At 36.9% G+C, this 27,538-nt stretch overlaps 1 protein-coding gene across 4 annotated transcripts in view; it reads right to left on the bottom strand.

Moving 5' to 3' along the window:
- crtc3 (CREB regulated transcription coactivator 3) overlaps nucleotides 1-19,426 on the bottom strand; it is a 40,567-nt gene extending 21,141 nt beyond the window's left edge. For 2 of the 4 annotated variants that reach the window (XM_058781146.1, XM_058781147.1), the window contains exons 1-4: nucleotides 17,986-19,424; nucleotides 10,938-11,048; nucleotides 10,179-10,307; nucleotides 4,934-4,995 (exon numbers count right to left, since the gene is read on the bottom strand). In XM_058781146.1, coding sequence (XP_058637129.1) covers nucleotides 4,934-4,995; nucleotides 10,179-10,307; nucleotides 10,938-11,048; nucleotides 17,986-18,117 — 434 coding nt within the window. In that variant the 5' untranslated portion in view covers nucleotides 18,118-19,424. Of the gene's footprint in view, nucleotides 1-4,933; nucleotides 4,996-10,178; nucleotides 10,308-10,937; nucleotides 11,049-17,985 lie in introns of all 4 variants that reach the window. The other 2 variants (XM_058781145.1, XM_058781148.1) reach the window with 2 other exon arrangements.
- Nucleotides 19,427-27,538: the final 8,112 nt, after the last annotated feature.

Here is a 27,538-nt window from a genome sequence, read left to right as displayed (position 1 = left end):
AAGCTTATCGCTATTGAATCACACTTGAGTGAGGACGAATGCCTTTCTAGAAAACCTCCCAGAGGAAGTCTTGTCTGGGAAGAGCAGAGGCTCAGATCCAGGATGGGAGAGCGTGGGACTAAGAGGACAGTGCTGACCCGTGTTCCTGACCCAGTCCAGCTGAGCTCCACAGGGAAACGTATGGATGTTGCCTAGGATTCAGAACCAGCCCTGTTTACCCAGACACCAGAGGGACAACTGTACCCCAGGGAGAGCTAAGCTTGAAAGTATCATAGTAGCACTGTCGTCCCTACGGATGCAACTGAGCACTGGGGCACACTAAAACACTGACATTCAGATTGTACACTACATTAAATGTTAGTACTGTAAGGGTCACAAATCCACATGAGAATATTTTGTGGCAAAAAATAGTCAAAAGAAAAATGTTGAAAGGAATGGACATTAAAAGTCTCCAAAACACTTTCTATTAATGTTAAAGTATCAGCCACTCTTTCTCTCGATCATTTCAATGCCAACAACATCTTTTTATTGGCAACATACTACCTCAGTCCACTCACATTTCCTTTTCTGGTGGTAGATGTTAAGCCCTGTGAACTGAACTCAAAACACATCCGCCACCCATACACCAGGTTATTGTGTGAATAAGCAACAGAAATCTGCACTGGTCGCACCAAGTTGTGTGGTGAACGGACAGAAAGGGTTAAGGAGCTGCGTTGACGCCCTTTTCAGCTCATTAACCCTTACCCATTGTGTGCTGCGGTAGGTAATGCATCACAGATGTGTTGAGAGAGCTGTAAACAGTTCCTCCAGGGCATACATTAGGATGAGACTCCAGTAAAGCAGGACGATCATCCTCTGCTGCGCAAACGCCTCTTACTGCACTCCTAAACCAATAGAGAACCAAGAGCAATCCCCTACAGACTACTCATACTAGCACGCAGTGCTCATTCACTCAGTATTAAATGCCACAATAGCTTTCAAAAGCTAGGGAAATTTTCATTATTAAAAACAATTGTTTATATTACAAAACCGTTGCACATTTTTTGGATGACGTCCTATAAGATAATCATGATAAACTATTATCAAACTAAAAAAATACAGATCATGAAAAGTTGGTTTAGAAAAAATTTTAGACTTTTAAAAGACCTTTCTAAGACCAAGTAAAGAAAATTTAAGGAATAACTTGAATGGAACAATACGTAAATATGTAAATGTATTTTAGTAGCAACACTTCAAAGTTTAAAAATACTTCCAACAAATCTCCATTACGTTTGAATTCATTTTACATAAGAAAAAAAATATATATATATTTCATTTTATATCTCAAATAAATGTATGTTGATTTAAGAATGTTCAGATGTTTATTTGTATTAGAAAACAAAACTATTCATTTTTTAAAGTGCACTTAATACCATGACTTTGTGAATTTAGGACTGTCTGCTCCAATTTAAGAGGTTTTTAGGTATTTTTATAATTTATAATACTAAAAGAAACACTGTTAATAATTAAAATGTTTTCTACTGAACCAATACTATTTAATCTACCAAAAATGTAACATTTAAGTGTTTCAATATTTAAATCTGCTTCTTGCATGATTTCTCAATTACAAAAAAAAAAAAAGGGTTCCCACAGCCAAAACTGGATGCATCAGGAAGTCTGATTAAAGGGGGAAAAAAATAAAATAAGAAAAATTCTTCTAAAAGTTCTAAAATACTTTTTGGGTAGGAATTGCAAGTAAAAAAATATTAATCAATAAATAAAAAAAATTGTGAAAGTAATTTAGCCCTGTTACCAAATTATTAATAAAGAAATAAAACAAAAAACTCCCTTTAATTCATGTAAAATAAAGAATGTTTTTTTTTTTTATAACTATAAACCAACATTTGGTTCCAAACTAACTAGATGCTACCGAGTGATATTTCAATTTGGGCTAAATTTGCAACCCTGTTACACAGGCTTTTTATGTCAATTTATTTTTGTTTTTTAAAATGATCTATTTGATTGAAAAGCTTTCATTTTGTTGAAAACCTCAATATAATGCTCCTATAATTAGTTTAACCCCTTAAGGACATTTTCTGAATGTGAAACATCTACGAACACGGAAAAGAAAGAAAAAAATCAATCATTTTAAGGCCCCACTTTATACTCTTTTCATGGAAAGTCCCACTGAACCTTCATGAACACTGCCCCTAAAACCATAATCACCGATTTGTTGCCAACTGGCCTTGATTTCTCCCTTAAGCAAAGCAGTAACTAGTTCCTTATGCCTTTTCTTTACATGCGTTAAAGCATCACAAACATTCAAGACGACGTCCCTTGAGCCATTTTACAACTGCACAAACCAAACACTAGTAAATCTGCAGATTTTCTGTGACGTGTCACACTGTCAGACAACAAACGGCAGACTTCACAAACACCACCAGCATCATTAAAAATGCCAAAAATCATTTGTGATTGCTCTCCGACTCCTTCTAAATCTAGCTTAACCTCTAATGTCCAAGCACACAGAAAACATCTGTTCAGCTCTTCATTTATTCACGTGAGATGATAGACACAGCAGCACACCCACAATTCAATCACACATATCTGTGCAAGGTCAAATGGGCACACCGGAATAAAACAAAAACCAAACCAAAACATGGACCACGGTCATTAGCGAATGCTAATCTGGTCCAGAGCAAAGAGAGAGGCTTACAAACACGCTGAGCTCACGATCTGTTCTGGGGAGGAGGAGGGCGGCTCTGAGGGGTAGCTAGCAAAAGATCTGGCAGGTTTAGTTAGTGCTGTTTACACTGAGAAGAGATTTGAGGAATAGCTGAACATTCATCCTTGAGGAAGAAAAAGAGATGGTTAGAATCAGAGAGAAATGCTGTGGTTAGTACTCGGGCTTCACCAGGACACAATTTGAACAAATAATGACAACACTCCTGAAGAAGAGAAGAAAACTGGATTTAATTAAAAAGGTTTAACAGGAAAGCAATGTAAAAAAATATCTGAAATATACATTGTAGTGGTAAAGATCTAACTGTGCTTGATCCTCTGAATCCTATGTTTCATAATTCATAAGATGCCTCTGAGACGGCCCTTGAAGTGGAGTGAACCGCTCACTGTTTATGCATTTATAATGAAGCTCTAAAAGTTTGCCTAAGATCATATATTCAGCTAAACTCCACATGAGAGTATTATCCTCTGCTACCCCCATCTCTGCTTCTGTACACAACAACTACACTACTAAAGCTTGGAATAACCATGATTTTTTTGTGTTTCTTTAATGTTTATGCCAACCAAGTTTGCATTTATTTGATCAAAAATACTGCAGAAACAGTGATATTGTGAAATATTATACTTTTAAAATGCATTCTTATTCTATTTGAATGTATTTTAAAATATCATTTAATTGTGTAATGTCAAAGCCAACAGCAATTTCTACAGTCTTCTGTGTCACATGCTGCTTCAGAAATCATTCTAATATGCTGATTTGTTGCTCCGTTATCATCTATTATTACTGATGCTAAGTTATTAATAATAATAGTATAATAATAGTTCTTTTCAATGATAAAAAAAACTGCTTAATATTGTTGTGAAAACATTTCTTTGATGAAAACATTTCATTTTCAGCATTTTTTTTAAAAAATGGAATCATTTTAAACATTACAAAATGTCTTCATTGTCACTTTTGATCAATTTAACGCATCCTTGCTGAATAAAAGCATTAATCTCTTCTTTTTTTTTTTTTTTTTTTTTTTAAATCATGCTTGCCTCAAACTTTTGAATGGTAGTGTATCACAATTTCCACAAAAATAGTAAGCAGCAAAAATAGTTTTTAACATTAATAAAATCAGCATATTATAATGATTTCTGAAGGATCATTTGATACTGAAGACTGTGCCGTCATTAATTCAGCATTGCCATCACAGGAATAATTTTTTTTTTTTTAATTTTTTTATTCACAATAAATGTATTTGCAATTAATTACAAGACATGCAGCCTTGGTGAGCCTAAGAGACTTCTTTCAAAAACATTACAAAATCTTAATCAATGTTCGAACTGTAATTTAATTTCTCACTTGAAACTAAAAGCAGTAAAGTAAATAAGATAAAGCCCTGGATCTTGTGTGTAGTGTCGTATGTGAGCTGCTCTATGGCATATGGCTGTCACAGCAGTGTTTCGCCACAGTGGGAACAGAAGGCTGTGCTAAAGCTGATCAGGCCAACCAGTTTTCAGGTGTAAACAATGCCACAGGGCGTGGACTCTGAAAGTTTTACAAGTTGAAGAGTCAACATGGAGGCCAGGTAAGAAGGCATACTGGCTGCCGGCCAAGCCTGCATTCAAAACATGACTATGATGAGGAGAAGCTTCCTTAAGCCCTTTATTACTGGCTGCAATTCACTCCTCAGTAAACAAATGAGGAAAACCGTCCAATGGTTACGCCTCACAGGGGCTGAACAGAGAAGAGCGACATTTGTGCAGAGGAAATGTACGAGCGTTTGTGGTCAGAGAAAGGTTTTATAATCTCCTTCAGAGTCGAGAACGACAAAACGACATGCGTATCTCTTTAAACACTTTTGTTTTATCTAACCTTTTGCAAGTCTTATCTATCGCTGCGGATGCGGATTTTCTCTGCGCTAAAAAAACAAATGTGTTCATTACTGTTTTCTTTTCAGGCATCTGTGGGGATAGCCTATGCAAATGCCAAACACACATTAACACTCCCTCTAATGTGACATGATCTCTCTCGCGACACCGCTTGATGTCACTATGATGGCTTCGTTTCAAGATACCATCATCTTTGCACTCTGCAACTGACAGGAGATATGATCATGAAGTAGAATGTGACAATGTATGTAATGAATGCACAGACACACATTTGTTGGCGGTGGACTGGTGTGTGCAGGACTATATCGGTCCTAACAGATTTAAGGGCAGGACTCACCTTCTCCAGCTGTTGTCAGGGGGAGGAGAAAGGTACATCGTTCCATATGGAGAGCTCTCAGCGTAGTTCAGTCAAGGAAATCTTCTGAAGCTTTCACGGGCAAATGTCACAAACACATATGCTTCAAACTTTGTTTATATATAAAGGCATAAATCTCAAAAATATTTGCATTTCTCAAGACCATTTTCCAGACTAGAAAAAGTTTTGACTTTTACTGTATCTGTATATTTGAAAGAAATATTTACATTTTTCTCTTTATTCGTCACAACATTGTTTATTTACAAAAAATGAGCAAAAGCTGTAAATTATACATCTGCACTACTGTTCAAAAGTTTGGGGTCAATGATATTTTTTCAATGCTTTTGAAAGAAGTTTCTTATGCTCACCAAGGCCACATTCATTTGATCAGACAACTGTAAAACATTAATATTGTGAAATATTATTACAATTTAGAATGCCCTTATTCTATCTGGATACATTTAAAAATTTTACTTATTCCTGTGATGATAAATCTGAATTTTCAGCAGCCATTGTTTCAGTCTTTAACGTCACATGATTATTCAGAAATCATCCTAATATGCTGATTTGCTGCTCAAGAAATATTTCTTATTATTGTCAATGTTGATAAGTTGTTCTGTTTAATATTGTTTGGGAAACTGGATTCTTTGTTCAAAATTACAGCATTTATTTGAAACAGAAAGCTTTTGTAACATTACATATCATTGATGAATAAAAGTAGTTCTTTCAAAAAAAAATAATTATTGATCCCAAACTTTTGAATGGTTAGTGTATAAATGCAACTCAATTAAGCTGGAAAATAATGCCATCTCATAAATTTGAAACATTATCTTTGTGACAAATGAAGAGGAATTTTTAGTTATCACATTTTGTTTTCTGACTTTAATATTAATTGAATCTATCACACTTTCTTCTTGTTACCTTACTGTGACTAGTGGACAATGTTTCAGGCAGCCACAACCGAGTTCAAGCTGTATTTGCAGGTTCGTTTCAATAGATTTTCTCAGACTGAAGAAGGGTGGAGATCATATTACACAAAATTTTGATCTCACTTGATATGACCCTTTTAAAATCTCACTTGTGCTGTCCAAATCCACTCAACACTCTAACAAAAGTTACAGGAATTAAAGGAGCAAAAACAGTCCAGCTGAAGAACTCCTTGAGTAAACACTGTTTCCTCAACTCAGGCCGATGTTGACAATGCTGCCTCGTCATGTCCCTCTGTGCCAAGACTCTCACATCCAAATGGGAGGAGGGGTGGATTTACAAGACAGAAAGCAGGACAGAGTTTTTCTCTGTTCAACATCTGCTAAGGCCTGGAAAACCTAGTCATCAGTTCTGCTGCAGTAATGAGAGACTGAGCTCTTCATGCCAACCTTTCAACCACCAGCCCGCCCCGTGACCCTCACCATGACACAACACTGAACAACCAACCAACGAGCAGCCAAAACCAAGCCACAGAAAAACCATCTTAGGCCTCCTCGTTCAAACACACTGCACGCATCGATAACCGCCATCATATGTATGAAATCCCTGGCGTGACACTGTGTGAATACTGTTGTTGATACGCGGCCTGGGAGGGGGAAAGCGATGATGACATAAGCCAGACAGCTTGGATTACGAGGGATCCTTCCTAAAATCTAATTAGCCCGTGGCCGCTGAAGCGGTGTGGAGAGACAGGGTGGCTGTGACAGCACCTTCGTCTCAGAAGCTCCAGGATGGCGTGGGTGAGCTAACCTTTCTCTCTGACATTTCACACTCGACCCACATCGCTCGTCCTCTGATTGGACATCATTCCAGAAACACTCCACAGACAAAGCAAGATCAAGGCATCTGGCGTGATATATGCGGCTCGAAAGCAACTACATGGGTTAGGAGGAAGTTGGCTAGCGTTCGGTTGGCTAGCGAGCCTGTGAGAGAGTCTAATCTTGGCAGACGTGGCTGAATCGATGAGAGCAAAACAAGCCAACACTGTGAGGGACATCTGGCACTAAAGGGAAAAAAAAAATCAGAGCGAAAGCAAATTTGGGCTTTGAATCCTTCATCATATTCTCTCACTCAGCAGAATTAGAGTGGCATGAAAATGAAATGCTTTAGTGGGCAAATGTTTATTTAGAGAGTCTCAGTTCATTTAGATTAAATGTAGATTGTAGTTTAAGAAGTTTTTTTTTTTTAAGAAAATGTGAGTGGCATATAGCTATGAAAACTTGCCATCATAATGCTAGGGATGAAATATTTGTATGTGGTTTTCATGGCATTGCCATGTGGTTGCGAAAATGTTCTGAGTGCTTTTTAAAACACACTGCAGCCAGTGTTATTTTAGTACTATTTATATCCTACTGTAGTATTTATTAATATTATGAAGTAGCATTTATTTTTAGATTTTCAGATTAAGTTTCTTTTTTATTCACATATTTTGACTCGAGTTGGTATCTCTGTACTGTAGTTGTTTTTAGCGGCCCTGCAGTCTATGGGCACCACATATATTAAGGTTCACAGAGACAGTGTTGCCAGATCAGGCTGGGTCCAACAAAATAAGCTCAAAATAAGCAATTTTCATCACAGAAATAAGCTTAAATAAGGCCAAAACGCTATATAATCCCAACCCATGACTGCCCAGATTTATTAAAAAAAACAATCCCAAATATGCTAATAATAAGTGGACACTGCCAAAAAGTAGATGCTTAAACAAGAAGCAATAAAATGGTGTTTTACTTAATGAAACAGAAAATAAAACTGCTTAATTTTACATATATGAGAGGTTACGCTGCAATAATACTCTACAATGAATCAAATCAGGGAGATTGTTTAACAATGTGCCTGAGCAATTGAATGAGGATGTTTTTGTTTGTTTGTCTCATTTTTTAATTACTCTCTACATGTTGCCAGTTTGTCTAAATCTAAATTAATTATAGACATCCAACAAGTAGTCAAAATAACAGTTTTAGAACTATAAAACAAAAAATAGCAAGTGCAAGCAATCACCATGCTGATGCTGAACAGTTGCACGGATTCATTTTCTTCTGCATATGAATCTTACTCGGGCTTAAACATATGCAGCTGTATTACAGCACTGGCCATATCGAGCATCAAAATGGTGCAATTAAGTTCACCATTCACAGCAGTGACCATTTCCTTGCATTTCTGAAAGAAGTAACACCCTTGAAATGGTGTTGTTGGCAGAAAGTGAAAATGATGATGGAATTTGTTTTATACAAAGAGTTTACGAATAACTAATTTGGTACAAAAAATTTTGCTAACTTGATATGCTAACCTCCAGAAACATAATATAAAGTCTGAAAATGCATTTCAGGGCCCCTTTAACTTTGCCAGAAATTATGCCTCTTCAAGTCACTACTATAACGTCGGTCATACATATTGGTTAAACATTATGCAAATATTGGTTTGCATTCTTGTTTATCATTCATGGATGGCAAAACATTATTATGATTACCACTCATCAAAATGTCAGATGTGACTGTACGCACCGAACAAACAAAAAGTTACAGGATGCACCTCCTTAGACTTTGCGGTGTGTATGTGCCAACAGTGTTCTGATCGCTTAGAAAAGTAACAGCATACTTCTCAACCAGCAGTGTGACTGAAGGAATTTATTCCTATAGCTCAAACAGTAAAGCATAACGTTAGCAATGCTAAGGCCATAGGTTTCATTTCCAGTGAATGGATGAACTGGTCAAATGTAGAGCATGAATGCAATACAAGTTGCTTTGGTAAAAGCAGCTGCCAAAATGTAAATGTAAAAATCATCATTAAGAAAAACATGCAGGACAAGTTAGTGTTTACAAAGTTAAACATTCAGGGGTTTGTTTAAATCCCTAACTTTCAGTATGAGAAACAGTGATGCACCACAAACAAGTCCCTGAAGAACGAGTTAGAATGGAACTACATCAATCTAGACTCTCTGCTTCATCAGATTAATGAGTGTTAGTAAGCCTTCTTATTCACAGGGATGAGACACATGCTGAACTCTCAAATTGAAAAGCAACAACAACAAAAACCTGAAAGCTTTGAGCCTAGAGCAAAGATCTTTGAAGACAATAAGAACACATTAAAATACTCATTAAAATAATTTCCTGTTTCAGAGACAACTAGAAACAAGTGTTTAGCAATTAATGTGAACAATCAAAAATTAAACAATATAAACAGACAACGAGACGAAGAAAAAAAAAATCATCAGACACTCTGAAGGAACCCGCGAGAATAAACCAGAATATCTTCAGCTCTTGGGGAGGGAGTGGTTCAATTCACAGAGTACAGAGTAGACAGAGTTCTGACAAACAGGTCTTGCAATTTTTAGTATGACTGCGGTCACAAATGCCTTTTCCCGCTCAAAGAACAAGGGCGGCCGTGGCAAACCGTGTGGAATTACTTTGAACCCATCATTCAAAGCTCTTACGTAACTCAACTCTGCCACACTTTTTTTCTTCTGTCTCCCTCACGCTGCCTTTGTTGTCTCTCCGTATGGCACGGCATCAGAGCAAGTGGACCGTTCCCAAACTATCCCAATATTAAGGACTACGGAGTAGCTTCTTACTCTGGTACTAGATAATTCAAAACCATCTTAAAAAAAATAATCTTCAAAACAGTGTGGTAACTCACAAGGCATTAAGGCCTTTTTCTTTTTATTTGATCTTTAGCACTAAGCTAAATCTGCAGACCAAAATTATCTTTGAGCCCACAGACGATTAAGTTTACAGACAACCACTGAAAAATTGATGAAAGAAATCCATCAACTACACAACCGAGGAGGATAAAAGACTGGCCAGGCCGGCACAGCCAGTGACGACTTCAACCTGCATGCTGAATGAATCCAGAACTAGCGGCAGAATGCGCAATACGATCGGCGGCGAGGTTTGTTAATCACCGACTAATGAGGACACCAGAGTACTGATATTCAAATCTCTAAACGGTTCTAACTAGAAGAAAAAAAAAACAAACATGAGCGGGGAGAAAACAGCGGGTTATTGCAGTTACCCACTCATTCACACCCACAGTGCAGCAGTGGGAATATCAATACATAAAGGATCATCACACAGCCTGAAGCCTCAAAAAAGCTGCCCACATGAGCAAAGGTCAACATGTATGACACATGCAACATTGTGAGCTCATAATAATGATGCATCTACTAGCGTAAGCTTAAGTAAAGACCCTCACAGATCACTTTTTTCCCCTACAAAGGCTTTATGCTAGTGAACATAAAGGATATCTGCCGCCCGTGCTTGTCAATGGGCCTGCGGTGCGGTGAGTTGATCCGATTGCGGTCTCGATGGACCCTCTCCACCAGACCATGGTGTCTGGTCCCTCGCACAGAGTCCAGTCCGGAGGGAAAAGTCCCCTGTGGAGAAACACCTTCTTGGTTAACATTTTCCTCACAAATGCGGAAATCTGTCCTAAATGACTTGAATTGTAAAAATGGTTAGTGAAAAGACAAAGCATCCATATTTTAGGACATGCAGAATACACAAACAAAATACACACATACATTTTCAAAGTGCCACCATTAGCTTGTGTCCCCAGGTGAATTCACTCTACTCCAAAGTGCTTTTACCTTTCTAGGTTTGGTTTCTCATGGCAGACAAAAAGTAGGGATCACTGCTCAATGTCTCAAAGAAGCTTATTCACAGCAACAAGAGCACTTTCACCTGAAGGTATACAACACTGCTCTCCATAGGGGATAGACACAGATACAGTTCTTTGGCTCTTGGAGCGCACCGCTGTATCAAGTGTACTTGTGGGGAAAGCCGTGTACTGTAGGAGTAGGCGAAGTGAGGGCAGACTAAGAGGTGGGGACAAATACACTCTTTGTTTTTTAAGGAGAAGGTTTGCAATTACCATCTCTTGACATCGTTTATCTGCAGGTAGAAAAGCAGAGTATATGGCTGGGGCTTATCTTCTCCTAAATGAACATGACTAGCTGGACAGATTTAGTAGACTTAGATAAGTGGATGGAGGGCAACTCAGGTACCTGGAAATCAGTGCTGGCATTGCCTATTTGGTTGACGTTGGGCAGCGAGCCACCGTAGTACTGTGCCCGGTTCTGTGACAGACGGAGCTGCTGGATCTTCTGGAACTGCACCTTTAATCAAGAGGAAGACACAGTGAATGCATTTGAAGAAGAAAGAAGAGTGAGAGTCTGCCGAGGCATTTTAGAACTTATGTATCATCTGAGGAGGAAATTCTTGGAAATGAGTTTGGTTTTAAGTGTACCTCTGAGCTCAAGCTGGAGGACAGTGTGGATTTTGTTGTGCGGCAAGGGTAAACTATGAAAATTATCAATTCTGATCAGGCACAAGCAAATCAGGAGGCGTTCCTTCCTCCTACTAACCAAAGGACAAAATTTGAATCTCAAAGACTGACCTCATTTAGTGATATCAATGGGTTACTACACATAAGCTCAAGTCTGTTTTTTAATCCCAAACACAGACATTTTTTTCAGCCAGAGAACAAAACCTTAGTACACACTGCTTAGATGTAAGGCTGTGTAATATGACCAAAAAAAAAAAAAAAAACTTGTATCATCTGAATTATATTGCAGTTGTTTTGACAGATGTTGGAATTGCCATTTGAATTGCAATTTGATAAATATTTAAATATATAAAAAAACAAAAAAATATATACATTCAAACAGAAACAATGAAAGCAAAAACTACAAACTCAGAAGCAATGTCTCCAAATTGTGTCATACTGTGCCCACACTATGCTGCTAATAAATAGAGCTGCTCTTTAAAGTTGAGATGAAATGGAAGGAGTGAGATCTTTTGTACAATGAATTGGATCATTGAGATATATAAATATATCTAGGGAAGGGATTCATTTCTATTCATTGGTTCTTGATTGGATGGAGGATGGAATGCAAACTTGCAATCAACTGTAAGAAAGGGGCAGAGTTTAAGCGGAATAAATGATTGGAGAAGTACTGCATACATCACTAGAGAGAAATCTGTCTTTTCACTCACTGGAAGATCAAGTTTTTTGAGATCAAGGTAATTGTGATTAAAAATTACAAGGTCAAAAACAAATGTAAAAATGATATGCATGGATGAACTGCTCACAATTAGATCAATTAACCCTGGGACACACCAAGCCGACGTTGGCTCTCGGTGAGCGTCTGTGGGGCTAGTTTGTTTGGTGTGTTCCACTCGTCGGCTCTCATCAGCGGAAGTTTGCCAGATGTTGAATCGGCATCGGGGGCCATCGAGACCGTCGGAGCAAGTGAGAACTCTGATTGGATGTTCAGTTTAGCGAATGAGTCCATGTAGGAGAATTAAAGCGAAAGTGATGAAACCTAGTTAGTAAATGAAGGCTGCACAGTCAGAAGGCTGTTTTAATGTTACGTGGTCTTACCCAAGCATTCCAATATGTGAATGTTTTCATAATAACATGATTCACTTAAAGTTATGAAAGGTATCAACATAACGGATATTCAAAAAGTGCTGCTTTGTTAACATTACGTCATTTCCTTTTGAATGACGATTATTTACTATTGATAGCTTCTAATAGAGTGGTAGAACTATGATGTCACTTTGTAGGCAAAAACCCGGAAGCGAGTTCGCATTTTAGCGCTTCCGGTTCCATCGTCAATGGGTCAAGATACTTTCACGTTTTATTCTACGACATAAAACAGACCAGTTACACCCCACTCCTGATTTTTTTAAACTGTTACATTTATTTAAAAAAAAGACGGTTGCTAACAAGTTGCTAAATGGGACTACAGGCGCTGTCGGAGACATTAAACGTCATCACGCCGAACAGTTTATCAATTTACAGTATTTTCCAATCGTAGTATAATTTGTAATACAATTAATTGTAGAATAGCCAATGAATAGTTTCCTGCATTTTATATTGTTGTTTAACAATGTTTTTTTGCTTTGCCCCAAAATGCAACACAAGTCTTCGGATGGAAGATGCTTGTTTTATCGCTTTCCTACTGATACAGAGACTCTGGGTTCAGACCATAAGGTAAACTCATATTACGATTAATCCATGTAAACATTTACCGGCTTTACGTGGTAAAAGTGAAACTTTATTGATGCATAGTGCTTAAAGCCACGTTAAAATTAAATGTTTGCGGTCACATGAAGCTGTTAGAAAGCATATAGATTGAGGATTTCCTAGAAGCAAGGATAAAATAACATTTTGTGTACCCACCCAAACAAAATTATAGCTGAAATGTGGTACTTTATTCACTAAAAGTTGAATCTTACCATATCCAAAAACTCGCTCAATCTGCTGTTATTTAATAGATTAAATGCACTAGAATTTTATTGAATAGTCCGTGGAGACACGTTTTTAATTAAAATATTCATATTAATCAAGGATTTATTGACTTTTAATGCACCTTATTTCAAAATGTACAGAAATAAGTGCTTTCAAATGTCCTTTAGTTATGATTATTTCATTTATTCACTATTTAATACTAATGTCTCGTTTCAGTTTGGCTCTAGTTTTGTGTTTATTCCAGTTTATATGAAAAGGTTCATGTAGCGTGGATTGAAATTCATATATATAGAGTAAATACTTTTCACTGAACATGTTAAAAATAAGTTTGAAAAAGTTGTCGGGAGCGCGGTGGTGGTCACCGTGAGCAGCGAGCGACCGTGGTGCTGTAGTTCGTTTATAGCCTAAGTTTAGCTTTTAAGTTCTGGCGCTTTTATTTAGGCTTCAAAATTTATCAAAGTTATATTATTTTGTGAAGATTATCTTGATGGACAAAACGTTTTTTTGCGATAATCCAAAAGCCTATGAAAAAATCCTACTGGCTTTTTGTCGAAGGAACCAGTTTCATGCTAACAGCCAATCCGCATACAAAGTGTCGTCATAGTTCCCCCACTCTATATAGACAGTTAATTCCTCTCGCGCAGGCGCAGAACGCATATGTTAGGGGTTGTTTACACGACAATGTTTTCAGCCAAAAACGGGAAACGTTTTATGCGATTTGCCTGTTTGTTTACACGACAACGGCGTTTGGGGGACTGAAAACGCATATTTTTAAAAATGGGTTTTTAAAGTGCAAGTTTTTGAAAACGCCACCGTTATCGTTTCCGTGTAAACAGCCAGTACGTCATAGGCATACGCAATACAGCGTTTTTGGCTGTTTTTTGTGGGTGTGTGTATACGTGAAACTTTTTAAAAAAGCAAGGGAAAAACGTTTCAGTTTTTGACTACATCGTTGTCGCATAAACGTAGCCTTAGTTTGCAGTCGGCTGTGTGGTGTGTTCAGGTGCAGCTTTGTAGTCCAGATCCTTATTTTATTTCTTACTTGTTAAATATGCCTACTGTATCTGAAAATTTTAATTTATTATACTTTCTTGTATTGTATTTGTCCTATTGATAGATTAAACAATAGCCAATAAACTTTAGTTACCATGAACCATAATTTTCTACCTGCTAGCTGGTAACAGGAGCATTTGATTGGATAAAAATCTATGAAGAGCATGATGCGTCAATGTTTTTGGGAAAACTCTATTTCAATGAACAGTGCAGTCCTATTTAGAAGTGAGAAACATTCATATATCATGCTTTGCCCATACTGGGCTCTACTTACATAACCTCACTCTAGATTATCATTTAAAAAGTTTGGCCATAAAACAACACCACAAAATACTCCCTCACTCACATCACGTAAAAGCACTAAGAAAAATGCTACTTCAAACCCATTGCTGACACCATTCCAGGCAGACAGCTTAGAAACATGGGCTTGTTAATAAACAAGCACAGATCCTCGCTCTCAGCACACACTCTGGGGTCATGGAGAGTCACGTCGAGCCTTTCAATGTACGCCGTTATCAAAACAATGACACCCCAGCTGTGGAGCAGCACCAAGCTGCTTAGTGAAGCAGAGGATTTCCCTGGGGCAGCTTGCTTAGGCTTATGCTTTTTCTCTCCTGTCAACATCACACACTGTTATTATTACTACAACCTTCAGAAACTGATTTCCATTATTTTACATTAAAATTAAACTAACAATTAAGAATTCTTTAGTGCCCCTATTCAACATTTTCCTCATGCAGCATTAAATTCTCAGTTTTAGATTTTATTGTTACCTTTTACCAATAAATGTGTGAAAGACTGAAAAACTGTGCTGATATCTAAAAATAACAGAGACCTTGATCCACTACCACCTGCAAAGGCTGGATATGCCAATGGACAGTCAGCATGCCAGCAGCTGGATGACTTCCTGCATGCAAACATGTAGTGGGCTTGTAGACAACAAGTGATGTAACCAAGTTGTGTTTACATTTCTGTTTATCAAATCCTACTGAAAATGGAAAGAGAGTCACTACTGCTCTGAAAACATCTGGTCGTTGCTTTATGCCAAATCTCTCCAATACATTAAAACCTGAAGTTGTCAAATCTGTTTCTATAAGCAGACCATCAAATGACATATTTAATTCTGAACCCTTTTCTTGTTTTAAAAAATGACAACTGTTTGACCAAATAAAAAAATTAAAACATTTTTTTTTTTAAGTGTCAAACGATCCCTTTGTTGATACCAGTTTAATGTGCAGACACCATAAATATAATTAAGCCATTTGTAAGTTCTTAATTTCCTCGAAAAGTATAAAGTGTAAACACTGTGGCATTGCTGTTTATTTGAGTGGCTCAAGAGAAATCAAAAGCAAAGGATGCCAGAAGCATTGTTAGTCATTTCATCGCAATCGGTAGTACTGACACATTTTGCTGCTTCCTTTGGAATCATTGCCACACAGGCAACAGTAAGCATTCATTTCATTTGTGTATCATTACAAACAAGGTTTGCTAAAAATCGCAATTCTCACAATAATCAATATTTGGCTATCAGCCCATTCTAATTTATGTATGTAGTGCTGAGAGGTTTGTGACAGAACACAATGTTTAAAAATGTATACAATTCAAGAAATGCTTTTTTGAACACAAACTTACTATTTTTTTAGCATTTTCCACCAGGGCTCATTCCATTGTCAAGGCAGATTGTTTGTAAAGAGGTATGACTTTAAACTTTGACACTTACTATAACACAACCACATGTTCTCGTGCCCTAGAAAAGAAGGCAGCCAAATAATGAACTGGCAGATCATATTCATTCATTCCCGCCTACAGACTCCACACAGAGACAGTGCGCTGTCTGAGGCAGAGCTGCTCTCTGCTAAAACATTTCCTACTGGTGAATGACCTATAATTAAACCACTACACCTGACTAACATTTCTTAACCCTTCTCTAACACATACTTTCACAGCTAAAATAATCCATTGCAGACATCAGCAAAAACTAAAACATAACCCAAACTCTAAGCTCAGTCATGCAAAGATACAGTATGCACAAGCGTTTTTTCCCCCACAACTCACAGTTAAAGGGATAGTTCACCCAAAGATTTTAATTTTATGAAAAAATTACAATTGACCCACTGATGTCACCTGGACTATTTTAATAATGACCTTACTACCTTTCTGGGCCTTGAACGTGGTAGTTGCATGGCTGTGTATGCAGGATCAGGGAGCTCTTAGATTTCATCAAAAATATCTTAATTTGTGTTCCGAAGATGAACAAAGGTCTTACAGGTTTGGAACAAATGATGATGTTCAACATTACAAATGTGATCATGATGTATTAGCACCTTTAAATGTTTACATGATGTGCATGTAAATGAAACTGAAAATGCAAAGCAGCTCAGCACACTAAAACCTCTGACAGTGACCCTATGTTTACCAGGGTAACCACAGTTTCTAACAACAAAGAACCCGTTACAGTTCATGTTTAAAATCATAAACTATTAGTGAATCTTCTCCAGGGCATGTCTACAGGTGGGCATATTAAATCAGTCAAGTTTTAGCACTCTTCATTACAAGGTCTTTTACTGGTGTCTACGGAACCTTTAACATGTTCTTAAGATGATTAAAATACTCACACTGAAGAAAAAAAAGGTTATTTTAAGAGCTGTTTACTGATAAGTTCTTTGGGGAACCCAAAATGGTTCTTATACATCACTGCGAAAAATCCTTTTCGGAATGCTTTTTTCAAGAGTGCCGATTGGTTTTTACATACTCTCTTGTTGATGTTTCACTCTTTGGAATACATGATTTGGTAAAGTATTTCTGAATCATGATCGTTGTCAAGGTCAACGCTGCATAACTAACCACTATATAACTTGTGTTGTCTAAGATTTATTTGGTAAGCAGCCATATATGCAAGATCATGTACAGTCAACTGGTTACTATCGCCAAACAAACAAGCCTGTAAAGCAACCTTGAGTTTTGAAAAAGCACTTTTTAAATTAATATGAAAACTATTATTATTTTACAATTAAATTCAACGAATTGAATAAGATCTTGAAGGGGTCTTATATCAACCTGAAGGTGGTTATTTTATAAGAACCTTCCGTTTTACGGGTCTGATAGCCATGTTGAGTTTAATTTCCAATAACCACTGGCTGACTGTACATTATCTATTACAAAGTGCATACAAATAAACTCCCTCCTTTGCACAGCTGCAAATTTACTATAGGCCTACACACACTTTACATTTCTCACACTCAAAATAATATCCCAACCCAACATATCCAAATGCCCACCTAGGGACAGCATCATAGTAACATCACTGCCGTTTCTGTGCTCATTCTGTCCTGTATGTTGTTGTTTTACACAGTTTTACAGTAGTGTACTAAGCATGGCATCATGGCTGGAAACTATGGTTGCCATGGTGACTTCAAAATCTATCAAAATCCTCTGCACTCAAAGCAAAAATACGTTTGCTACTTACAGCTCAGGCAAAATATAATTAACGATTGATCAGGTTAAGTCTCGTAAATATGATGAGACAAATTGAAGGCATCAGCCCTTTAATGATGTCCATATGAATGTGTGCAGTGTGAATGACAGCAGTCAGCCACTGGCATCCTCATCCCTCCTGATGAGCTCGATGTGGCGGGCATTTTACATTCAGAGTGGTTCAGTAGCGCATAGGACAAACTTAGGCAGCCGCATTTGATGTATGAAATCGAGGGAGCGACTTAATTACCAAATTTGGCTCTGCTTACCCTTGAGACGGTGAGGTCTGTCATGAGCTGCTCGAAGGCCCGCGTCTCCTCCGCCTGTTTCTGGTTGTGCAGCGCGATCTTCTCGCTGAACTTCCGCGGGTTGGAGCCACTCGAGCCCGGGGATCCAGACATGGTTGGGCCGCAGAGTTTCGAGATCAACTTCGCAGGGAACTGACGGTTGAATGTTGTTGATATAGAAGTCAAATGTTTTTAAATTGTCCTTCCATGTCTGAAAAGCGTGTAAGGGTGCAGTCCAGATGCTTTTGAGAGGTTTGACGAGGTCGATTTAATGACAAGAGCTTTGCCACCATTAATGAGCTGGAAAACGCGATGAAACCGTATTATTAACAACTTAATGGACTTAATTCAGCTTAAGTGCAAAGTAACGACGATATATATAAATTCCTTATACTTATTACGCCAATATTTGTATGAAGGCGATGAGCCGAATTTGCTAAAAGTTTGTCAGGAAACTGGACATCGCTAAATGTTCAAGCGTTTATGACAGTTTCGTTTGGCATCACTAAACCACCTCTTGCTTTGTATCGTGGGGGAAATAGGAAAAAATGTGTAATACTGTGCAATGCCAAACATAAAAGCTTAAATATTTCACGAAACAAGTTCAGTAACGACTCTAGCTAACTTAGCGAGCTAACGTTAAATACTTTAGATTCTGACGAGAACAATTTCAGTTATGCATATTTTTGTTATTCCGCATAAATATTTAAGTTCCCACCATTATTTATGAATTAAGATAGACAGTTGGTGATATAACTGTCTAAATGTGTGTAATTGATTAATATTGCTCGGTCAGGTACAGGATAAAGTCAGCCGTGACAGCTAACCAGCTAACGAGCGATATGACACAATCAAAATATCACAACCGATTTATCACAAACGAACTGTAAATGACAACCAACAGTCGTTCGAACCTTTAAACGGCCCACTTGTGTGGTAAATTCAATCAATCTTATTTCCTCCAATACTGAACTTAGTTTCGTGAGATTTCAACAAGTGGTCTCGCCAACGTAAAGCTGGTTACGCATTGAAAACTCATATAAACAGGTAACTTAAGCGCGACAGCAACTTCGCAGCAAGGTAGCAAATCAAGCTCGGCATCAGACACTCACTGTCCTGCGGCCAGTGACCGACCGCTGTTGTCATACGAGTCTGAGAAAATGTTTAGATGTTACTGATTCGTGAAATGCAGCGGTGAAATCTGATCGTGTAGTCCGCGTGTACTCCTTTGGACTCTCTTCTCCGTGTCCATCATCTAGATCCACCTGAACTGTGATCCACCGACTCGTGACTCCACGGCACACATTTGTTTTGTCAACTCCGATCCCTCACTCCGAGTGAAAACAAGCCGAGGAAAAAATACACAAGCCTGCCCCAAAACTGTATACCATTTTTTTTAAAAGTTGTGTCCACAAGGAGGCAGTGGAGTTCCCTTAAAGGGATACACAGCACTATTATTTACTGTTAAAAGTGCCATCAAAAAAAATTTAGAAATAGAAATAAAAACTCCACATTTCCTCTATATTAGATTATCTATCTATCTGTATAAGATAAAACATATCTTGAAACTCTGAATTAATGACCACTTCTATCTATCTATCTATCTATCTATCTATCTATCTATCTATATCTATCTATCTATAAAATATGTCTTGAAACTGAATTATGACCATATCTATCTATCTATCTATCTATCTTAGATAAAACATGTATTGAAACTGAATTATGCCCACTTCTATCTATCTATCTATCTATCTATCTATCTATCTATCTATCTATCTATCTATCTATATTAGATCAAATGTCTTGAAACTGAATTATCACCATATCTATCTATCTATCTATCTATCTATCTATCTATCTATCTATCTATCTATCTATCTATCTATCTATCTATCTGTCAGTCTGTCTGTCTGTCTGTCTGTATGTTTTATGTCTGTCTGTCTATCTTAGATAAAATTTGTCTTGAAACTGAATTATGACCATATCTATCTATCTATCTTAGATAAAATGTGTTTTGAAACTGAATTATGACCATATCTATCTATCTATCTTAGATAAAATGTGTTTTGAAACTGAATTATGACCATATCTATCTATCTATCTTAGATAAAATGTGTTTTGAAACTGAATTATGACCATATCTATCTATCTATCTATCTATCTGTCTATCTTAGATAAAACATGTCTTGAAACTGAATTGACTTCTGTCTGTCTGTCTGTCTGTCTGTCTTTCTATCTATCTATCTATCTATCTATCTATCTATCTATCTATCTATCTATCTATCTATCTATCTATATTAGATCAAATGTCTTGAAACTGAATTATCACCATATCTATCTATCTATCTATCTATCTATCTATCTATCTATCTATCTATCTATCTGTCAGTCTGTCTGTCTGTCTGTCTGTCTGTCTGTCTTTCTATCTATCTATCTATCTATCTATCTATCTATCTATCTATCTATCTATCTATCTATCTATCTATCTATATTAGATCAAATGTCTTGAAACTGAATTATCACCATATCTATCTATCTATCTATCTATCTATCTATCTATCTATCTATCTATCTATCTATCTATCTATCTATCTATCTATCTATCTATCTATCTGTCTGTCTGTCTGTCTGTCTGTCTGTCTGTCTGTCTGTCTGTCTGTCTGTCAGTCTGTCTGTCTGTTTTATGTCTGTCTGTCTATCTTAGATAAAATTTGTCTTGAAACTGAATTATGACCATATCTATCTATCTATCTATCTATCTATCTATCTATCTATCTATCTTTGATAAAACATGTCTTGAAACTGAATTATGCCCACTTCTATCTATCTATCTATCTATCTATCTATCTATCTATCTATCTATCTATCTATCTATCTATCTATCTATCTATCTATCTGTCTGTCTATCTATCTGTCTATCTGTCTGTCTATCTATATTAGATAAAATGTCTTGAAACTGAATTATCACCATATCTATCTATCTATCTATCTATCTATCTATCTATCTATCTATCTATCTATCTATCTATCTATCTATCTATCTGTCTGTCTGTCTGTCTGTCTGTCTGTCTGTCTGTCAGTCTGTCTGTCTGTTTTATGTCTGTCTGTCTATCTTAGATAAAATTTGTCTTGAAACTGAATTATGACCATATCTATCTATCTATCTATCTATCTATCTATCTATCTATCTATCTATCTATCTATCTATCTATCTTTGATAAAACATGTCTTGAAACTGAATTATGCCCACTTCTATCTATCTATCTATCTATCTATCTATCTATCTATCTATCTATCTATCTATCTGTCTGTCTGTCTGTTTTATGTCTGTCTGTCTATCTTAGATAAAATTTGTCTTGAAACTGAATTATGACCATATCTATCTATCTATCTATCTATCTATCTATCTATCTATCTATCTATCTATCTATCTATCTATCTATCTATCTATCTATCTTTGATAAAACATGTCTTGAAACTGAATTATGCCCACTTCTATCTATCTATCTATCTATCTATCTATCTATCTATCTATCTATCTATCTATCTATCTATCTATCTATCTATCTATCTATCTATCTGTCTGTCTATCTATCTGTCTATCTGTCTGTCTATCTATATTAGATAAAATGTCTTGAAACTGAATTATCACCATATCTATCTATCTGCCTATCTATCTATCTATCTATCTATCTATCTATCTATCTATCTATCTATCTATCTATCTATCTGTCTGTCTGTCTGTCTATCTTTGATAAAACATGTCAAAACTGAATTGACTTCTATCTATCTGTCTGTCTTTTGTTATTTCTATCTATCTATCTATCTATCTATCTATCTATCTATCTATCTATCTATCTATCTATCTATCTATCTATCTATCTATCTATCTATCTTAGATCAAATTTGTCTTGAAACTGAATTATGACCATTTCTATCTATCTATCTATCTATCTATCTATCTTAGATCAAATGTGTCTTGAAACTGAATTATGACCATATCTATCTATCTGTCTGTCTATCTATCTATCTATCTATCTTAGATAAAATATGTTGTGAAACTGAATTGACTTCTATCTATCTGTCCGTCTATCTAAGTCGTGGCCTAATGGTTAAAGAGTCAGAGAATCTTTCTATCTTAGATAAAACATGTCTTGAAACTGAATTATGCCCACTTCTATCTATCTATATTAGATAATATGTGTCTTGAAACTGAATTATGACCATATCTATCTATCTGTCTATCTATCTATCTCTCTCTCTATCTGTCGAATCTATCTGTCAGTCTGTCTGTCTGTCTGTCTATCTATCTATCTATCTTAGATAAAATTTGTCTTGAAACTGAATTATGACCATATCTATCTATCTTAGATAAAACATGTCTTGAAACTGAATTGACACATATTATTTAAAAAAATAATAATAATAATCTTATGTATCACTGGTTCCAAAAAAAAAAAAAATCATGTGACACTGAAGACTGAAGTAATAGCTCCTGAAAATTCTGCTTTGCCATCATAGGAATACATTACATTTTAAAATATATTAAAATAGAAAATAGTTATTTTAAATTGCAATTATATTTTTGTAATTGTAATAATATTATACTTTTTTTACTGAATATTTATCAAACCATTAAAAAATCTTATTGACCCCCGAGTTTTGAACAGTAGTGTGTGTAGTGTGCTTTGATATATATTCTGTTCTCTTACTCCCTACCCTACTACAAAAGGCAAGGGCCAACCAGCAAGACGAGCTCTACGAGATATTCGGTGCTGCTAAATCACATTCTATATTAAGTAACTTCATTGCTACCTCAATGGGATCTCTTCATTATTTTCTGTGTAGCTGCTGGAAACATCATTCTGTTTGTGGATTGTGTTACTGGCTACATTGATAAACACATTTAAGATGAGATGCACACATAGCCAAACTAAGCACCATGGGTAAATGGTGAAACAGGCACTGAGCTAGGTCGGATGCTCTCAATTCCAGACACATGAAATGATATTTAAATCGACATTATGATTTCAGTAAAATAATAGAGCTATCTATGAGAGTAACTGTCAGTGACTGCTTCCTGACAACTTCTATTCATTTGTTCAGGACAGTACCATTGACCCAGATATCTTCCTCCATTGGTCATATTTACTAAAGGCTCCAGGCTGTCACATCATCCCCAGTTTTGTTGTGAAGGCATGTGCAGACATATGCAACATATGTTCAGTCTATAGTTCCTTTATACTTAAAGAAGACCTCCATTGTGGCAGTTCTAAGAAGCCCAGTATTATGGGCAAAAGAGATAGAAGGAGGATGATATCACCACTGCTGTCTTGTCACGCTCAGAAAAGAGAAAAGCATGTGAGAGTGATCTTTGTAAAATACAACTTTGCAATATCAAAGTGACTTCAATGTTCATCATCAGCTCTAGGACTAGGGGTTTGAATAATTGAGCACCAATGAATCATCCCAACATCCTCAATTCAATCTCTGAATGCTACTGCCTGTCAAGGATCCTTATGTGCACCCCTTTTATTCCACATTTAATGAAGTGACATGTAGTTATCACCTTGGAAATCACCTTTTTTGTAAACATATTCTAACTAGTCTGGGCTGCGTTTCCCAAAAGCATCGTAAGCCTAAGAACATCGTAGACCCTTTGGCACCAATGGAGCTATGATCAATTTAGGATTACGATGCTTTTAGGAAAAGCAGCCCTGAGCCACTTCTATCATCTCAATTAGTTAAATGTACCAGTTTTGCATCACATACAGATGGTTAAAACCTGACCCCCATCCATAGACTATAAAAAAATGGACGTAGTGTCCGTGACGTTACCCGTAGGTTTCTAAAGAGCATTTTTGAAGCTCAAAGTGGGTGGAGACGGCCGTCGCCATCTTGGCAGCGCGTCACTCACACATAATCGAAAATGGGCAAAAAGGCGGGGTGTGGGTGGAGCCGGTTACTGAAACCACGCCCGCCAAGCGCGACAGTGGTGACAGCAACGGCAATCCACCTGTCACTCAAGTGGCCACGCCCTTAATTATGCAGAACTTTAAGGCTTGATATAATTTAAACGGATGAGTTCTAAAAAATTCACCCCCCTCACAGTTGTCATGAAGTTGATCATTTTTTGTACCAGGCTGCAAACATGTTTTTTTCTGCTGTAAAGTTGGGTATTTTAACATGGAGAGTCTATGGGACTGACTCCCTTTTGGAGCCAGCCTCCAGCGGCCAGACGATGAATTGCAGTTTTAGTCACTTCTGTGTTGGTTTCAAGAGAGGGAGCGGGAGGTTGCCGCTTGCCCCCATCATACAATGTCTTGGTTCAAAAAGTGTTGGAACTGTACTATTGTTCCTTGCTGGTGGAATGATATTCCTATCCCCATCCAGAATGCCCAATCCCTGACAATGTTCGATATTCAATCCATACTCAGTCTCTTCTGGCAACATTTGAATAAAATAATATAATAAAATCTTTATATATTATTTATAATAATAAAAAAAATCTTTGCTTTCACTTTTCCTTAATCCCTCCCAGTTCTAGTGTGTACTAATCTGAATGATGTCTGAAATGTTGTATTAATAGCACTTCCTGTGTTTATTTGCTCTTTACGATGAATCGTTTGTTGCATTCATCAATTATGAGTTGCTTTGGATAAAAGCGTCTGCTACTTGAATAAATGTAAATGCAAGTGCAAACAATTGAAATGTCCAAATATTATACCACACCAAAGCAGCTATATAATATAGAGCAAAATATAATGAATAGCTAAGCCTAATCATTTATACCAGTCAAAAATTAAAATAGAAGGATGACCTTAATGTGTGGAAGTTTCCGAACAGAATGATATACTGTGGTTTTCATTTATACAACCCGAATTCCGGAAACGTTTTTAAATTTGAATAAAATGAAAACTAAAAGATTTTCAAATCACATGAGCCAACATTTTATTCACAATAGAACATAAGAAAACATAACAAATGTTTAAACAGATTTTACACTTTTATCCACTAAATGAGCTCATTTAAAATGTAATGCCTGTTGCAGGTCTCAAAATAGTTGGCATGGGGGCAACAAAGGGCTGAAAAAGCAAGAAATTTTGAAATGATTCAGCTGGGAGAACATCTAGCAACTAATTAAGTTAATTGAGATCAGGTCTGTAACATGATTAGCTATAAAAGGATTGTCTTAGAGAGTCTCTCAGAAGTAAAGAGGTGCAGAGGCTCTCCAATCTGTGAAAGAGTGTGTAAAAAGATTGTGGAATAAAAAGATTCAGAGAAACTGGAGAAATCTCTGTGCATAAGGGACAAGGCCGAAGACCTTTGTTGGATGCTCGTGGTCTTCGGGCCCAAAGATGACACTGCCTCACTCATCGGCATGATTCTGTCATTGACTTTATAAAATGGGTCCAGGAATACTTCCAGAAACCACTGTCGATAAACACAATCCGCCGTGCCATCTGCAGATGCCAACTAAAGCTCTATCATGCAAAAAGGAAGCCATATGTGAACATGGCCCAGAAGCGTCATCGTGTCCTGTGGGCCAAGGCTCATTTAAAATGGATTGTTTCAAAGTGGAAAATTGTTCTATGGTCAGACAAGTCCAAATTTGACATTCTTGTTGGAAATCACAGACGCCATGTCCTCCGGGCTAAAGAGGAGGGAGACCTTCCAGCGTGTTATCAGCATTCAGTTCAAAAGCCAGCATCTCTGATGGTATGGGGGAGCATAAGTGCATACGGTATGGGCAGCTTGCATGTTTTGGAAGGCACTATGAATGCTGAAAGGTATATAAAGGATTTAGAGCAACTATGTTCCCCTCCAGATGACATCTATTTCAGGGAAGGCCTTGTGTATTTCAGCAGGACAATGCAAAACCACATACTGCAGCTATTACAACAGCATGGCTTCGTAGTTGAAGAGTCCAGGTGCTGAATTGGCCTGCCTGCAGTCCAGTGGCCTCATATAAACGTTGCGTACGCACAAAACGGGCATAGAAATGTGCGTACTCAATTTCCAACGTACATTTCGGGCTTTATTAAAAATTAACTTGGCGTAAATATGTGCGCACCGTACGGGAACTCTAGAACTCGCATAGCGAATTAATGATTTCGGACTCTCTTTTCCTTTCAATATACACATTTAGATTAAATATTCTGCTGATTAATAGAGTTAAGCATTGACATTACATAAAGTCATCATTCAAAAGTTAAACAAAACATATGAATTTAGACGTATTTGTAGTGAATGCGCAGTTTTTTGACCACTTTTCTTGTTGCATGCTGTTTTAATGACAGCAAGGAGTGTGTCATTAATGACAGCACAGTAATGTTTCTTTAAACTGCAGATCTCATGTTAAGAGAAAATATTTTTAGCAAGAACATCAACGATATGCGCACTTACTTCGATATTGTGGCAGACACTGCTGGATTCGGTGGTCGAACGGTCCATTGGCAAGTTTAAATAGGTCCGATTATTATAGCTATAGCCTACTGCACAACCATGCTTCACGGAGATGTTTATTTCGCGTGAAGGCAGACTTCTTCTGCGATCTTCAGAACATTATAGCATTGTGATTGAAGGATAGAATCTGAAGCAAACGGTAAGATTTGCACGTTTCTTTTTTATAATATTTTGTCAGTGACGCCGCGTCAGACAATTATGTACACTTATTTACACACATAGCCTATTTCTGATTCTAGCCTATTTAAATATCCTAAAACATCTGATTTGTTTAAAACAATTATATACTGCTTTGGCCAGTGGAAAAGAAAGAGATCCACATTCTATTCTAAAAAGATTCTCTGAGAAGTATTTTATACAATTTTGTTTTTATACAATTTTATTTTGATAATATATTTATTCGAAAACAAGACAAGGACAGTAAATGATTTTTAGCAACGTAATGTACCGTACTACAAATAGTCCGCATGTCATTTAACTAACGTCTTGTACCTTTGATGGTGTTAAACATGGTGTCACGTGGATGGGAATATGCATGGAAATGATATGCAGATGAGGTTATGCATCATAAAACTAGGCGTTGTAAGCTCCATATATGGTAATTTTGGGGAGGAGACACGTACGCACAATCTTCCTCTGATAGGGATTTATAAAAGGATTTTTGCGCAGGTTCTGACGTACACATGAATTTATTCATCTGAAAACTTTTGTGCTTACTCTAAATCTAGCTTTTGTGTGTATAGCTTTTAGGATGAAATCTACGGAAAGTTTTATACATGAGGCCCCAGATCTTTCACCTATAGAGAACTTTTGGCGCATCATTAAACGAAAAATACATCAAAGACGAGCACGAACTCTTCAGCAGCTGGAAACCTATATCAGGAATCCAACACCAAAACTCCAGGGGCCTCTTCTATAAAACTATACTCAACCATTTTGAGACCTGTAGCAGGCATCAAATTTGAAATGAGTTTATTTTGGGCAGGAAACTGTAAAATTTCTCAGTTTAAACATATGTTATCTATGTTCTATTGTGAATAAAATATTGGCTCATGTGATTTGAAAT

This window comes from Onychostoma macrolepis, chromosome 07, assembly GCF_012432095.1.
Source record: "Onychostoma macrolepis isolate SWU-2019 chromosome 07, ASM1243209v1, whole genome shotgun sequence".
Classification (NCBI taxonomy): domain Eukaryota; kingdom Metazoa; phylum Chordata; class Actinopteri; order Cypriniformes; family Cyprinidae; genus Onychostoma; species Onychostoma macrolepis.
This window is presented reverse-complemented; position numbering and strand designations above follow the sequence as displayed.